Raw genomic sequence first — 15043 nt, 5'->3', positions numbered from 1 at the left:
ATAAATAATAAGGTATATCCCTGGAAGGTGTGTGTGTGAGTGCTGGGGGCAGGGTTAGGGTTAGGGTTATATTTTATTTATTTATTTATTTATTTATTTAAGTTTTTTTATATACCAACATTCAAGACAGAAGTCCCATCATGCTGGTTCACAAGGAACAGGGGTGCACAATATAATAAACTTTACAATTTGAACAATAGTGCAGAAAAGCAGTTACATGTAACAGGAAAACAATAACTTGGATTAAGAAGGAAAAAGAAGATCAGATAATTATATATGTAAATGATAACATTGTAAGAGGTGGTTATTAATGCTATAACTAGCGAAGCATGATGATTGAAGGGAGTTAAATGATATTGGAGTTAGGAAAGGCTTGCGTGAACAACCACGTCTTGAGTCTTTTCTTGAAGGTTGAGATGCTAGGTTCCATTCTAAGATCCGGGGGAATGAAGTTCCATAAAGTTGGACCGGCTGTGGAGAAGGCCCGATCTCTTAGCGTGATGTGTCTGGTGGTTTTGGTTGGAGGTACTTGAAGTGATCCCTTGTAAGCATCTCTTGTCGGTCTTGTAGAGTGGTGTAGTCGGAGGGGGATATGGAGATCGAGTGGGGCTAATTGGTGGATATTTTTGAATATGGTGAGAATGGCCTTGTAGATTATTCTGAAGTGGATGGGCAGCCAGTGGAGGCCCATCAGGATAGGGGTTATGTGTTCTCTTCTCCTGGTGTTCGTGAGTATACGAGCGGAGGCATTTTGGACCATTTGCAGTGGCTTGGTGTGTGAAGAGGGGAGACCAAGCATGATGGTATTACAATAGTCCAGCTTTGCAAAAATGATTGATTGTAGAATTGTTCTAAAGTCATGTGTGTGGAACAGAGGTCTTATTCTTTTCAGCACTTGGAGCTTATAAAAGCAGTCTCTGGTGGTTTTGTTGATGTTAGCTTTCAGGTTTAGGTGATTGTCAATTAGAACTCCTAGGTCTCTCACTTGTGTAGTATTTGGTAAGGTAGGATGAGTGTGTGTGAGGGAACTGTTTTCTGGTGTGATGAGTAGAAGTTCTGTTTTTGATGAATTTAGAATCAGGTTGAGACTTGTGAGAAGCTGTTTGATATTTTGGAGGCAGGTTTCCCAGTGAGCCAGTGTTTTTGCGAGCGACTCCTTGATGGGGATCAGGACCTGAATATCGTCAGCGTAGAGGAAGTGTTTGAGATTGAGGTCAATATATATATATAAATAAATATATATATATAAATAAATAAGAAGGTATTTCCCTGGAAGGTGTGTGTGTGAGTGCTGGGGGGCAGAGTTAGGGTTATATAAATAAATAATAAGGTATATCCCTGGAAGGTGTGTGTGTGAGTGCTGGGGGCAGGGTCAGGGTTATATAAATAAATAATAAGGTATTTCCCTGGAAGGTGTGTGTGTGAGTGCTGGGGGCAGGGTTAGGGTCAGGGTTATATAAATAAATAATAAGATATTTCCCTGGAAGGTGTGTGTGTGAGTGCTGGGGGCAGGGTTAGGGTTATATAAATAAATAATAAGGTATTTCCCTGGAAGGTGTGTGTGTGAGTGCTGGGGGCAGGGTTAGGGTTAGGGTTATATAAATAAATAATAAGGTATTTCCCTGGAAGGTGTGTGTGTGAGTGCTGGGGGCAGGGTCAGGGTTATATAAATAAATAATAAGGTATTTCCCTGGAAGGTGTGTGTGTGAGTGCTGGGGGCAGGGTTAGGGTTAGGGTTATATAAATAAATAATAAGGTATTTCCCTGGAAGGTGTGTGTGTGAGTGCTGGGGGCAGGGTTAGGGTCAGGGTTATATAAATAAATAATAAGGTATTTCCCTGGAAGGTGTGTGTGTGAGTGCTGGGGGGCAGGGTTAGGGTTATATAAATAAATAATAAGGTATATCCCTGGAAGGTGTGTGTGTGAGTGCTGGGGGCAGGGTTAGGGTCAGGGTTATATAAATAAATAATAAGGTATTTCCTTGGAAGGTGTGTGTGTGAGTGCTGGGGGGCAGGGTCAGGGTTATATAAATAAATAATAAGGTATTTCCCTGGAAGGTGTGTGTGTGAGTGCTGGGGGCAGGGTTAGGGTCAGGGTTATATAAATAAATAAGAAGGTATTTCCCTGGAAGGTGTGTGTGTGAGTGCTGGGGGGCAGGGTCAGGGTTATATAAATAAATAATAAGGTATTTCCCTGGAAGGTGTGTGTGTGAGTGCTGGGGGCAGGGTTAGGGTCAGGGTTATATAAATAAATAAGAAGGTATTTCCCTGGAAGGTGTGTGTGTGAGTGCTGGGGGCAGGGTTAGGGTCAGGGTTATATAAATAAATAATAAGGTATTTCCCTGGAAGGTGTGTGTGTGAGTGCTGGGGGCAGGGTTAGGGTTAGGGTTATATAAATAAATAATAAGGTATTTCCCTGGAAGGTGTGTGTGTGTGTGCTGGGGGCAGGGTTAGGGTCAGGGTTATATAAATAAATAATAAGGTATTTCCCTGGAAGGTGTGTGTGTGAGTGCTGGGGGCAGGGTTAGGGTTAGGGTTATATAAATAAATAATAAGGTATTTCCCTGGAAGGTGTGTGTGTGAGTGCTGGGGGCAGGGTTAGGGTTATATAAATAAATAATAAGGTATTTCCCTGGAAGGTGTGTGTGTGAGTGCTGGGGGCAGGGTCAGGGTCAGGGTTATATAAATAAATAATAAGGTATTTCCCTGGAAGGTGTGTGTGTGAGTGCTGGGGGCAGGGTTAGGGTTATATAAATAAATAATAAGGTATTTCCCTGGAAGGTGTGTGTGTGAGTGCTGGGGGCAGGGTCAGGGTTATATAAATAAATAATAAGGTATTTCCCTGGAAGGTGTGTGTGTGTGAGTGCTGGGGGCAGGGTTAGGGTCAGGGTTATATAAATAAATAATAAGGTATTTCCCTGGAAGGTGTGTGTGTGAGTGCTGGGGGCAGGGTTAGGGTCAGGGTTATATAAATAAATAATAAGGTATTTCCCTGGAAGGTGTGTGTGTGAGTGCTGGGGGCAGGGTTAGGGTTATATAAATAAATAATAAGGTATTTCCCTGGAAGGTGTGTGTGTGAGTGCTGGGGGCAGGGTTAGGGTCAGGGTTATATAAATAAATAATAAGGTATTTCCCTGGAAGGTGTGTGTGTGAGTGCTGGGGGGCAGGGTCAGGGTTATATAAATAAATAATAAGGTATTTCCCTGGAAGGTGTGTGTGTGAGTGCTGGGGGCAGGGTTAGGGTCAGGGTTATATAAATAAATAATAAGGTATTTCCCTGGAAGGTGTGTGTGTGAGTGCTGGGGGCAGGGTAGGTCAGGGTTATATAAATAAATAATAAGGTATTTCCCTGGAAGGTGTGTGTGTGAGTGCTGGGGGGCAGGGTTAGGGTCAGGGTTATATAAATAAATAATAAGGTATTTCCCTGGAAGGTGTGTGTGTGAGTGCTGGGGGCAGGGTTAGGGTCAGGGTTATATAAATAAATAATAAGGTATTTCCCTGGAAGGTGTGTGTGTGAGTGCTGGGGGCAGGGTTAGGGTCAGGGTTATATAAATAAATAATAAGGTATTTCCCTGGAAGGTGTGTGTGTGAGTGCTGGGGGCAGGGTCAGGGTTATATAAATAAATAATAAGGTATTTCCCTGGAAGGTGTGTGTGTGAGTGCTGGGGGCAGGGTTAGGGTCAGGGTTATATAAATAAATAATAAGGTATTTCCCTGGAAGGTGTGTGTGTGAGTGCTGGGGGGCAGGGTCAGGGTTATATAAATAAATAATAAGGTATTTCCCTGGAAGGTGTGTGTGTGAGTGCTGGGGGCAGGGTCAGGGTTATATAAATAAATAATAAGGTATTTCCCTGGAAGGTGTGTGTGTGAGTGCTGGGGGCAGGGTCAGGGTTATATAAATAAATAATAAGGTATTTCCCTGGAAGGTGTGTGTGTGAGTGCTGGGGGGCAGGGTCAGGGTTATATAAATAAATAATAAGGTATATCCCTGGAAGGTGTGTGTGTGAGTGCTGGGGGCAGGGTTAGGGTCAGGGTTATATAAATAAATAATAAGGTATTTCCCTGGAAGGTGTGTGTGTGAGTGCTGGGGGCAGGGGTCAGGGTTATATAAATAAATAATAAGGTATTTCCCTGGAAGGTGTGTGTGTGAGTGCTGGGGGCAGGGTTAGGGTCAGGGTTATATAAATAAATAATAAGGTATTTCCCTGGAAGGTGTGTGTGTGAGTGCTGGGGGGCAGGGTAGGTCAGGGTTATATAAATAAATAATAAGGTATTTCCCTGGAAGGTGTGTGTGTGAGTGCTGGGGGCAGGGTTAGGGTCAGGGTTATATAAATAAATAATAAGGTATTTCCCTGGAAGGTGTGTGTGTGAGTGCTGGGGGGCAGGGTCAGGGTTATATAAATAAATAATAAGGTATATCCCTGGAAGGTGTGTGTGTGAGTGCTGGGGGGCAGGGTCAGGGTTATATAAATAAATAATAAGGTATATCCCTGGAAGGTGTGTGTGTGAGTGCTGGGGGCAGGGTTAGGGTCAGGGTTATATAAATAAATAATAAGGTATTTCCCTGGAAGGTGTGTGTGTGTGTGCTGGGGGGCAGGGTTAGGGTCAGGGTTATATAAATAAATAATAAGGTATTTCCCTGGAAGGTGTGTGTGTGAGTGCTGGGGGGCAGGGTCAGGGTTATATAAATAAATAATAAGGTATTTCCCTGGAAGGTGTGTGTGTGAGTGCTGGGGGCAGGGTCAGGGTTATATAAATAAATAATAAGGTATTTCCCTGGAAGGTGTGTGTGTGAGTGCTGGGGGCAGGGTTAGGGTCAGGGTTATATAAATAAATAATAAGGTATTTCCCTGGAAGGTGTGTGTGTGAGTGCTGGGGGGCAGGGTAGGGTCAGGGTTATATAAATAAATAATAAGGTATATTCCCTGGAAGGTGTGTGTGTGAGTGCTGGGGGCAGGGTCAGGGTTATATAAATAAATAATAAGGTATTTCCCTGGAAGGTGTGTGTGTGAGTGCTGGGGGCAGGGTTAGGGTTAGGGTTATATAAATAAATAAGAAGGTATTTCCCTGGAAGGTGTGTGTGTGAGTGCTGGGGGCAGGGTTAGGGTTATATAAATAAATAATAAGGTATTTCCCTGGAAGGTGTGTGTGTGAGTGCTGGGGGCAGGATTAGGGTCAGGGTTATATAAATAAATAATAAGGTATATCCCTGGAAGGTGTGTGTGTGAGTGCTGGGGGCAGGGTTAGGGTTATATAAATAAATAATAAGGTATTTCCCTGGAAGGTGTGTGTGTGAGTGCTGGGGGCAGGGTTAGGGTCAGGGTTATATAAATAAATAATAAGGTATTTCCCTGGAAGGTGTGTGTGTGAGTGCTGGGGGGCAGGGTTAGGGTTATATAAATAAATAATAAGGTATTTCCCTGGAAGGTGTGTGTGTGAGTGCTGGGGGCAGGGTTAGGGTTATATAAATAAATAATAAGGTATATCCCTGGAAGGTGTGTGTGTGAGTGCTGGGGGCAGGGTTAGGGTTATATAAATAAATAATAAGGTATTTCCCTGGAAGGTGTGTGTGTGAGTGCTGGGGGCAGGGTTAGGGTCAGGGTTATATAAATAAATAATAAGGTATTTCCCTGGAAGGTGTGTGTGTGAGTGCTGGGGGGCAGGGTTAGGGTCAGGGTTATATAAATAAATAATAAGGTATTTCCCTGGAAGGTGTGTGTGTGAGTGCTGGGGGGCAGGGGCAGGGGGAGGATGGGGGTGGGGTGCTATGCATATCACATGAATATCCGCACTTTTTCCCTCTCTCCTAGTGCAGGTGCCGCGCTCTGTCTGCAGTGAGAGCTGCAGTCCAGGCTATAGAAAAGCAGCTCGGGAGGGAGAGCCCAGCTGCTGCTTTGAGTGCATTCTCTGCTCCAGGAGAGAGATCAGCAATGACACTGGTAAGGTTCACTCAAGGGACCTTTGCACAATTCAGCTTAAGAAGAAAGTTACATTTTGATGGTAAGGAATATGGTAAAGTGATTAAAGCCTGGAATTCATACTGGATCTCGATTTTACATTTTACGTGTGCAGGGCAGATCTGTGTGCGCTACCCAGGACTTACAGATCTGCCCCTGATTTTATACCTTGCGTGCGCTGCTGCTCGCATTTTATATAACCCGGGGTCGGCGCGCGAGGGGGGCAGACTTGTGCACCTTTCGCACGCCGATCCCAAGGGGAGCCCCCCTGGCTTTCCCCATTTCCTCGAAGGGAAACCTTGTTTTTGGATCCCCCCCACCTTTTCCTCCCTTCCCCTATCTAACGCACCTACCTAAATACCCCCTACCTTAATTGATGGAGTTATGCCCCCAGACCCGCCCCCGGACTGTCTCCACGACCTGGACCGCCCCCAGACCACTGCCACGCCCGGCCCCACCTCTGCACCGCCGCCCCGGCCCCGCTCCCGATCCGTCCAGCCCCGCTCCCGATCTGCCCATTTTCAACAGCCCCAGGGCTTGTGCGAGCCGCAGAGTCTATGCAAGACAGGCGCGACGCTCGCAGGGGTAGGGTTTCAGGTGTTATGCGCGTATCTTGCACGCGTAACCCTCCCTATGAGTTTCAAATGAACAGATGCATGGAGACACATTTTTAGACATTAGCCAGGACTTCATGAAAAACGGAGATTGTGCATTCACCAGTCAAATGTACGTATGAGAATTTCTGAGAAATGCTCCGAGTTTCAAACATAGGACCCTAGAGGCAGGCAGAGTCACAGAGTCTCAATGCATGAATGCAGGAAAGGGGACTTTCAATTTCTTATGTACTGGGGAACATTCTGGGGAAGAGGAAGCCTTTTCAGATGGGATGGACCCCTGCTTCTGCTGCTAACATTTAAGAAGGAGAAAGCTCAGCTTTTACACTGCGCCATGGCGGAAAGCACAGGTTCAGAGGGAGGGAGCTTCCATGGACACTGACATAACAGGGAAGTTAGAATATCCTAATAGAGAGGTAGTCACAAAACCAGAACTAGCCCAAATGGATTTAAAGAATATACAGATATGAATGTTTCTGAACTGCTTGCATCATCAGCTCATAAGAAGAATGTGAATACAAATATAAATAAAACACATATTTTAAAATGTGTGTATGTGAATGCTAGAAGTCCGAAAAATAAATTGGAGAATTAGAGTATATGGTATTAAATAAAAAAATAAGAACATAAGAAATTGCCATGCTGGGTCAGACCAAGGGTCCATCAAGCCCAGCATCCTGTTTCCAACAGAGGCCAAAACCAGGCCACAAGAACCTGGCAAGTACCCAAACACTAAGAAGATCCCATGCTACTGATGCAATTAATAGCAGTGGCTATTCCCTAAGTAAAATTGATTAATAGCCATTAATGGACTTCTCCTCCAAGAACTTATCCAAACCTTTTTTGAACCCAGCTACACTAACTGCACTACCACAACCTCTGGCAACAAATTCCAGAGCCTTATTGTGCGTTGAGTGAAAATAATTTTCTCAGATTAGTCTTAAATGTGCTACTTGCTAACTTCATGGAGTGCCCCTAGTCCTTCTATTATTCGAAAGTGAAAATAACCGAGTCACATCTACTCGTTCAAGACCTCTCATGATCTTAAAGACCTCTATCATATCCCCCCTCAGCCGTCTCTTCTCCAAGCTGAACAGCCCTAATCTCTTCAGCCTTTCCTCATAGGATATCGATGAGAGTATCTTCTCTCTTGGGAGGGTTGTGGCCCTGAGGAGAACATGTGGGAGCCCGCCTCCAATATTCTGGACAAGAATCTTCTCCGCCAGTTCCAACTGGATCATCCTGCCAAGCCCAGACACCCGGGGAGGGGGCATAAGAGGGGGGTACTGTTGAGATTCTGGCCTGCGGGGGTCCGCAGCTGGTCCCCCTACCTGCCGTGTTGCTTTCTGGCGCTTCCCATGCACGTCTGGCCTGGTCGGGGCCTTCTCACAGTACTCCCCATGCGAGGGAGATGCCATCGACTCCTAGCTCTTGGGCCCGCCCCTTTAGGTGCACGCGTGTGCAGGGGCTGGCAATTTAAAGGGACCAGCGCAGGAAGGATGGCTCAGCCATAGAGATGATGTCAGATGCCCTCCTGTACTTAAATCTGGCTGCCAGCTGTCTTCTTTGCCTTGCAACGGGTCGTCTCATTAGAGTTACTAGTTGCTTGTCTCTGCCTTTGCTTCGTTCCAGCCTTGTTCCTGCTCCAGCCTTGTTCCTGCTCCAGTCTTGTTCCTGCTCCAGCCTTGTTCCAGCTCCAGCCTTGTTCCAGCTCGTTCCTGTCTTCCACTTGTTCCAGTTCTGTTCCACCTGTTCCTGATTCCTGATCAGTTCCAGCTTTGTCCTGTCTTCAGTTCCGTCTCTCCTGCTCCTGTTCCTGCTTCTCCTTGGCTCGTCTTCCTGACTCCTGACTTGGTCGTTCTCTGACATTCCACCTTGCTGCCCGCCTCGATCCCTGGCTTGACTCTGGTTTCTGCTATCTGCTGCCTGCCCCATCCACCTCCCCCGACCGTCTCCATGTTTTGCTCCTTGCTGCCTGCCCTGACTCAAACTTGTCTCCAGGAGGTCTCACCTAAGTCCAAGTGGCTCGGGTCCCCAAGGGCTCCTCCCGGGGGGATCTCGGGCTTCCAGTGGTGAAGTTCATGTTAGGTCTCTTGGCCTCGATCCGCCTCCCGGCTACAATTCTCGCTGTGGACCTCTCGCAGCGCATACTCAACATTTTCTAGCCGGCTCAAGGGTCCACGATCACAACACCTACTCTCTGTTTTCTGTCTTTTAACCAGTTTGTAATCCATGAAAGGACATCGCCTCATATCCCATGATGTTTTAGTTTTCTTAGAAGCCTCTCATGAGGGACTTTGTCAAACGCCTTCTGAAAATCCAAATACACTACATCTACCAGTTCACCTTTATCCACAAGTTTACTAACCCCTGCAAAAAAATGAAGCAGATTTGTTAGGCAAGACTTCCCTTGGGTAAATCCATGTTGACTGTGTTCCATTAAACCATGTCTTTCTATATGCTCTATGATTTTGACCTTTAGAATAGTTTCCACTATTTTTTCCCAGCACTGAAGTCAGGCTCACTGGTCTATAGTTTCCCGGATCACCCCTGGAGCCCTTTTTAAATATTGGGGTTACATTGGCTACCCTCCAGTCTTCAGGTACAATGGATGATTTTAATGATAGGTTACAAATTTTAACTAATAGATAAGAAATGACATTTTTTAGTTCCTTCAGTACCCTATGATGCATACCATCTGGTACAGGTGATTTGCTACTCTTTAGTTTGTCAATCTGGCCTACTACATCTTCCAGGTTCACAGTGATTTGGTTCATTTTGTCTGACTCATCACCCTTGAAAACCATCTCCGGAACTGATATCTCCCTAACATCTTCATTAGTAAACACGGAAGCAAAGAATTAATTTAGTCTTTCTGCAATGGCCTTATCTTCCCTAAGAGCCCCTTTAACCCCTCTGTCATCTAATGGTCCAACCAACTCCCTGACAGGTTTCTTGCTTTGGATATATTTAAAAAAGTTTTTATTATGAGTTTTTGCCTCTATGGCCAACTTCACTTCAAATTCTCTCCGCCTGTCTTATCAATGTTTTATACTTAACTTGACAATGCTTATGTTTTATCCTATTTTCTTCAGATGGATTCTTCTTCCAATTTTTGAAGGCTTTTTTTCGGCTAAAATAGCCTCTTTTACCTCACCTTTCAACCATGACGGTAATCGTTTTGCCTTCCTTCCACCTTTCTTAATACGTGGAATACATCTGGACTGCACATCTAGGATTATATTTAGAGCTGTAGATTTACTTATTGTACCCCCTTCCAGTTATTAGTTTAAATTTGATCATGATATGATCATTATTGCCAAGGGGCCCCACCACTGCAATCTCTCTCACCAAATCCTGCATTCTACTAAAAATTAAATCTAAAATAGCTCCCTCTCTCGTTGGTTCCTGAACCAACTGCTGCATGAAGCAATCATTTTTTACATCCAGGAACTTTATGTCTCTAGCAAGTCCTGATGTTACATTTACCCAGCAAATATTGGGGTAATTGAAATCTCCCATTATTATTGCACTGCCAAATTGGTTAGCTTCCCTGATTTCTCTTAACATTTAATCATCTGTCTGACCATTTTGTCCAGGTGGATGGTAGTATACTCCTATCACTATACTCTTACCCAACACACATGGGATTTCTACCCATATAGATTCTACTGAGCATTTAGTCTCTTGTATGATCTTTATCCTGTTGGACTCTATACCCTCCCAGACATAAAGTGCCACACCTCTACCAAGTTGATCCTATCATTGCGATATAATTTGTACCATGATATAGCACTGTCCCATTGGTTATCCTCCTTCCACCAAGTCTCTGTGATGCCAATTATGTCAATCTCATCATTTGCTGCTATACACTCTAACTCTCCCATCTTACTTCTTAGACTTCTGGCATTGGCATACAGACATTTCAAAGTGTGGTTTTTGCTTGTTTTAACAACCTGCTTTTCAGTTGTTTGGGATAATTCAGAAATCTTTAGCTCAGGTGATTTTTTACATATAGGCACATGGACTATGTTTGCTTTTAATGGAATCTCTCTGTTGGGATGCCCTAACTCTCCTGTTTCATTAGTATCCTTCAAGGATACATTTCTCTGAACCATGCACTGCTGAGTGACTGTCGGCTTTCCCTCTTGTTCTAGTTGACTAGGCCAGGTGGTAGCGATCCTCTGGGTCACATCTTGAGACCTTCTTCTAATTTTAAAGGTGCAGGAATGGGGTCAGGGGTGGGGGTGGGGGTGAGGGTGCGGTTGGTGCTTGGGGGTAGAGAGATTGGGGTTGGGGGCTCCCTGAACCCCAATGACCTTTTTCATACATTTGGATAGAGGGGGAGGGGTACCCTACTCTACCCCAATGATAATTTTTAAATATTTGGGAGGGGAGAGAATGCCTGGGGTGGGCACTATTCCTCAACATTTTAAATTTAACACTGGGTTGGGTGGATCACCCTGAATTCAACAACATTTTATTGTAACTTTTGGGGAATGCTGGGGGATGGGGTTGGAGTGATTACTGTCTGTGAAAGGAATACTTTTTTTTTTTTTTAATTTTGAGTAAATGTGGCCACCTCAAATGGCAGCCCTGGGTTGAGCTGGGGGTCAGCCTTGAGCCCTGCTCAACTTTTCTTTTTGCCAGCAACCTTTTAGTGGACAGATTTTTAGGGCGATGACAGTCCCTTGAGGTTGGGGCTGGCATTGCATCTAAACAGCCACTAGCTGCATTCTTTATCCCATGATATTTGGCTTCAAGACAAAAGAATGCGGCATAGAGTTGCAGTGTTTTTTGGGGCAGGATCCCGACTATCACAGCAACACTTCCCCCATGATAGTGGGGCTCCTTCCTTGAAAAATCATTGAGGATTAATAGAAACATGATGGCAGAAAAAGATTGCATGACCCATCCAGTCTTCCCATGCATCCAATTAATTTAGCATTAAAATTCTCATAACTTCCTTAGAGATCCTCTGTATTTATTAGGGATGTGAATCGTGTCCTCGATCGTCTTAACGATCGATTTCGGCTGGGAGGGGGAGGGAATCGTATTGTTGCCGTTTGGGGGGGTAAAATATCGTGAAAAATCGTGAAAAATCGTGAAAAATCTAAAAATCTAAAAATCGCAAAACCGGCACATTAAAACCCCCTAAAACCCACCCCCGACCCTTTAAATTAAATCCCCCACCCTCCCGAACCCCCCCCAAATGAGTTAAATAACCTGCGGGTCCAGCGGCGGTCCGGAACGGCAGCGGTCCGGAACGGGCTCCTGCTCCTGAATCTTGTTCTCTTCAGCCGGCGCCATTTTCCAAAATGGCGCCGAAAAATGGCGGCGGCCATAGACGAACACGATTGGACGGCAGGAGGTCCTTCCGGACCCCCGCTGGACTTTTGGCAAGTCTCGTGGGGGTCAGGAGGCCCCCCACAAGCTGGCCAAAAGTTCCTGGAGGTCCAGCGGGGGTCAGGGAGCGATTTCCCGCCGCGAATCGTTTTCGTACGGAAAATGGCGCCGGCAGGAGATCGACTGCAGGAGGTCGTTCAGCGAGGGTTCCGGCGCCTCGCTGAACAACCTCCTGCAGTCGATCTGCCGGCGCCATTTTCCGTACGAAAACGATTCACGGCGGGAAATCGCTCCCTGACCCCCGCTGGACCTCCAGGAACTTTTGGCCAGCTTGTGGGGGGCCTCCTGACCCCCACGAGACTTGCCAAAAGTCCAGCGGGGGTCCGGAAGGACCTCCTGCCGTCCAATCGTGTTCGTCTATGGCCGCCGCCATTTTTCGGCGCCATTTTGGAAAATGGCGCCGGCTGAAGACAACAAGATTCAGGAGCAGGAGCCCGTTCCGGACCGCTGCCGTTCCGGACCGCTGCTGGACCCGCAGGTTATTTAACTCATTTGGGGGGGGTTCGGGAGGGTGGGGGATTTAATTTAAAGGGTCGGGGGTGGGTTTTAGGGGGTTTTAGTGTGCCGGCTCACGATTCTAACGATTTATAATGATAAATCGTTAGAATCTCTATTGTATTGTGTTCCATAACGGTTTAAGACGATATTAAAATTATCGGACGATAATTTTAATCGTCCTAAAACGATTCACATCCCTAGTATTTATCCCATGATTTCCTGAATTCAGAACCACCTCCACTGGGAGGCTGTTCCATACATCCACCACCCTCTCTGTAAAGAAATATTTCCTAAGATTCTCCTGAGTCTACCCCCTTTCACCCTCATCTCATGACTCTTGTTCCAGAACCTCCTTTCCAGTGAAAAAGGCTCCCCTCCTGTGTTATGAGTCCAAATTTGTGGAATGGCTTTGCCATTGAGCTATGAGAGATTCCCAAGTCCCAATTCTTTCACAAGGACTTGAAAGCTTATCTGTTTCATCAGGGTTTTGCCTTGGTTTACAATGAGGTGATTTTTTTTTTTTAGTCAGTTGCTCTTTGTCTTGTGTTTTATCTGTTGTGAGTTTTAAAAATGTTTATGTAATTTTTGTAATTCAGATTGGCAAGCTCACCAAGATTTGCAGGATCTAAGTCATGCAATCAATAAATAAATAAATGGCCGTAAATGGTGAATCAAGCATAAACTATTCAATGTACCTATCACCACAACATGAATCTGATTTTTCCCAAGATAAAGATAAATCCAGAAGTACGCGAAATATTGTTACCACAATTTTAGGATGAAGCTTTCTTCTCTGAACACAAGGGACAACCTCCAAAATCATCCCCTGCCTACTCACTAAAATCAGTATTTAAATCCCAGATTTGTCCTGCTAAGGTGCAGGTCCCCAGAGGCAGGCAGAGCTCCAGAGTCTCAATGCGTGGATGAGACGATGGTGCAAGGAAGAGGGATTCAGTTTTGTTAGGAACTGGGGAATCTTTTGGGGAAGGGGGAGTCTCTTCCGAAGGGATGGGCTCCACCTTAACCAGAGTGGAACCAGACTGCTGGCGCTAACCTTTAAAAAGGAGAAAAAGCAGCTTTGAAAATTGGTATAACTTATGCGTATATTTGCTGGTTAACTTTTGTTCAATGTTACAAAATTAACCCCTTCGCACATAGGCCCTTTAGTCCTGAGTTTTCAATGTGAGTTTCATGTTATGTAAAATCTAATTCAAAGAAGCCAACCATTCCAAAAGGATTATGAAAATTCAGATTTTTATAACAGGCAACTAAGAAAAATTAACAAACTTATCATCCTGCCAAGGATATGCATGTTTATTCAACTGTAGTAATGGATCTTGCAAGTGGAACAGATCAGTACATATGACTAACTTTTCACAAATATCCTTTCTACTAGATATGACCAAGTGCCTGAAGTGTCCTGATGATCAATGGTCCAATGAGAAACATGATCGGTGCATTCCAAAAGTGATTGAATTCCTCTCCTATGAGGAGCCACTGGGTCTAGCATTGACAATCATTACAACCTTCTTCTTCTTGCTCACCTCTTCAGTTCTGTGCATTTTCCTCAAGTACAGAGACACTCCCATAGTCAAAGCCAACAACCGTGAACTGAGTTACCTTCTCCTCCTGGCTCTTACACTCTGCTTTCTCTGCTCTTTAATATTCATTGGCCGTCCCATGAAGATTACCTGCATGCTCCGACAGACTTTCTTTGGAATTATTTTTTCCATCAGTGTCTCTTCTGTTCTGGCCAAAACTGTAATTGTCATCATTGCTTTTAAGGGGAACAGGCCAAACAGTCCAGTTAGGAAGTGGCTGGGATCCACGATACCAAATTGCATTATCTTTTCTTGTTCATTGATTCAAGTTATTATATGTGCTGTTTGGTTACTGTGTTCTCCCCCATTCCCTGAATTAAGCACAGAGTCTAATAATGAGAAGATAATCTTTGGATGTAATGAAGGACAGAACCTTTTCTTCTATTGCATGCTGGGGTACATGGGTCTGCTAGCCATTGTGAGCTTTATTGTAGCCTTCCTAGCAAGGAATCTCCCTGGAAGCTTCAATGAAGCTAAACTGATCACGTTTAGTCTGCTTGTGTTTGTTAGTGTCTGGCTGTCCTTCATCCCGGCATACCTGAGCACACGTGGGAAGTACATGGTGGCCGTGGAAATATTTGCCATTCTATGTTCCAGTGCTGGATTGCTTGGCTGTATATTCTTCCCTAAATGCTATATCATTCTGCTGAGACCTGACAGAAACACTAGGGAACATGTAACAGTTAAAACAAATTTTGTAAAGAAAAAAATAATAGAATGAAAAAGGTGAACTGTAATTTTTCCAGAAAATATCTTTTTAAATATTGAAATCTTTGGGGATACATCTATTTAGCAAATCTTTGGAATAGAAACTATGATATTAATCTGCCAAAATTGTCAAATGTAAACCAAGGATTCCTCATAACATTCAGCCATTAATCATGCCATTTGTACATAGCAGTTAATTTAATTTATCTGTTTACCGTTAACCGTTTATTCTTTCCTATCTCTTCCTCCTTCTCCAAGTT

The 15043-nt window shown here is 44.6% G+C and overlaps 1 protein-coding gene across 1 annotated transcript in view; it reads left to right on the top strand.

The window, feature by feature from the left end:
- Window positions 1-14796, top strand: part of LOC115082065 (extracellular calcium-sensing receptor-like) — a gene marked incomplete at its 5' end in the record, with an annotated part of 62040 nt that extends 47244 nt beyond the window's left edge. The window contains 2 exons of the mRNA XM_029586326.1: window positions 5810-5938; window positions 13871-14796. Of these exons, the coding sequence (XP_029442186.1) occupies window positions 5810-5938; window positions 13871-14796 (1055 nt within the window). The remainder of the gene's footprint in view (window positions 1-5809; window positions 5939-13870) is intronic.
- Window positions 14797-15043: the final 247 nt, after the last annotated feature.

Source organism: Rhinatrema bivittatum, unplaced genomic scaffold (genome assembly GCF_901001135.1).
Source record: "Rhinatrema bivittatum unplaced genomic scaffold, aRhiBiv1.1, whole genome shotgun sequence".
Lineage (NCBI taxonomy): Eukaryota > Metazoa > Chordata > Amphibia > Gymnophiona > Rhinatrematidae > Rhinatrema > Rhinatrema bivittatum.
This window is presented reverse-complemented; position numbering and strand designations above follow the sequence as displayed.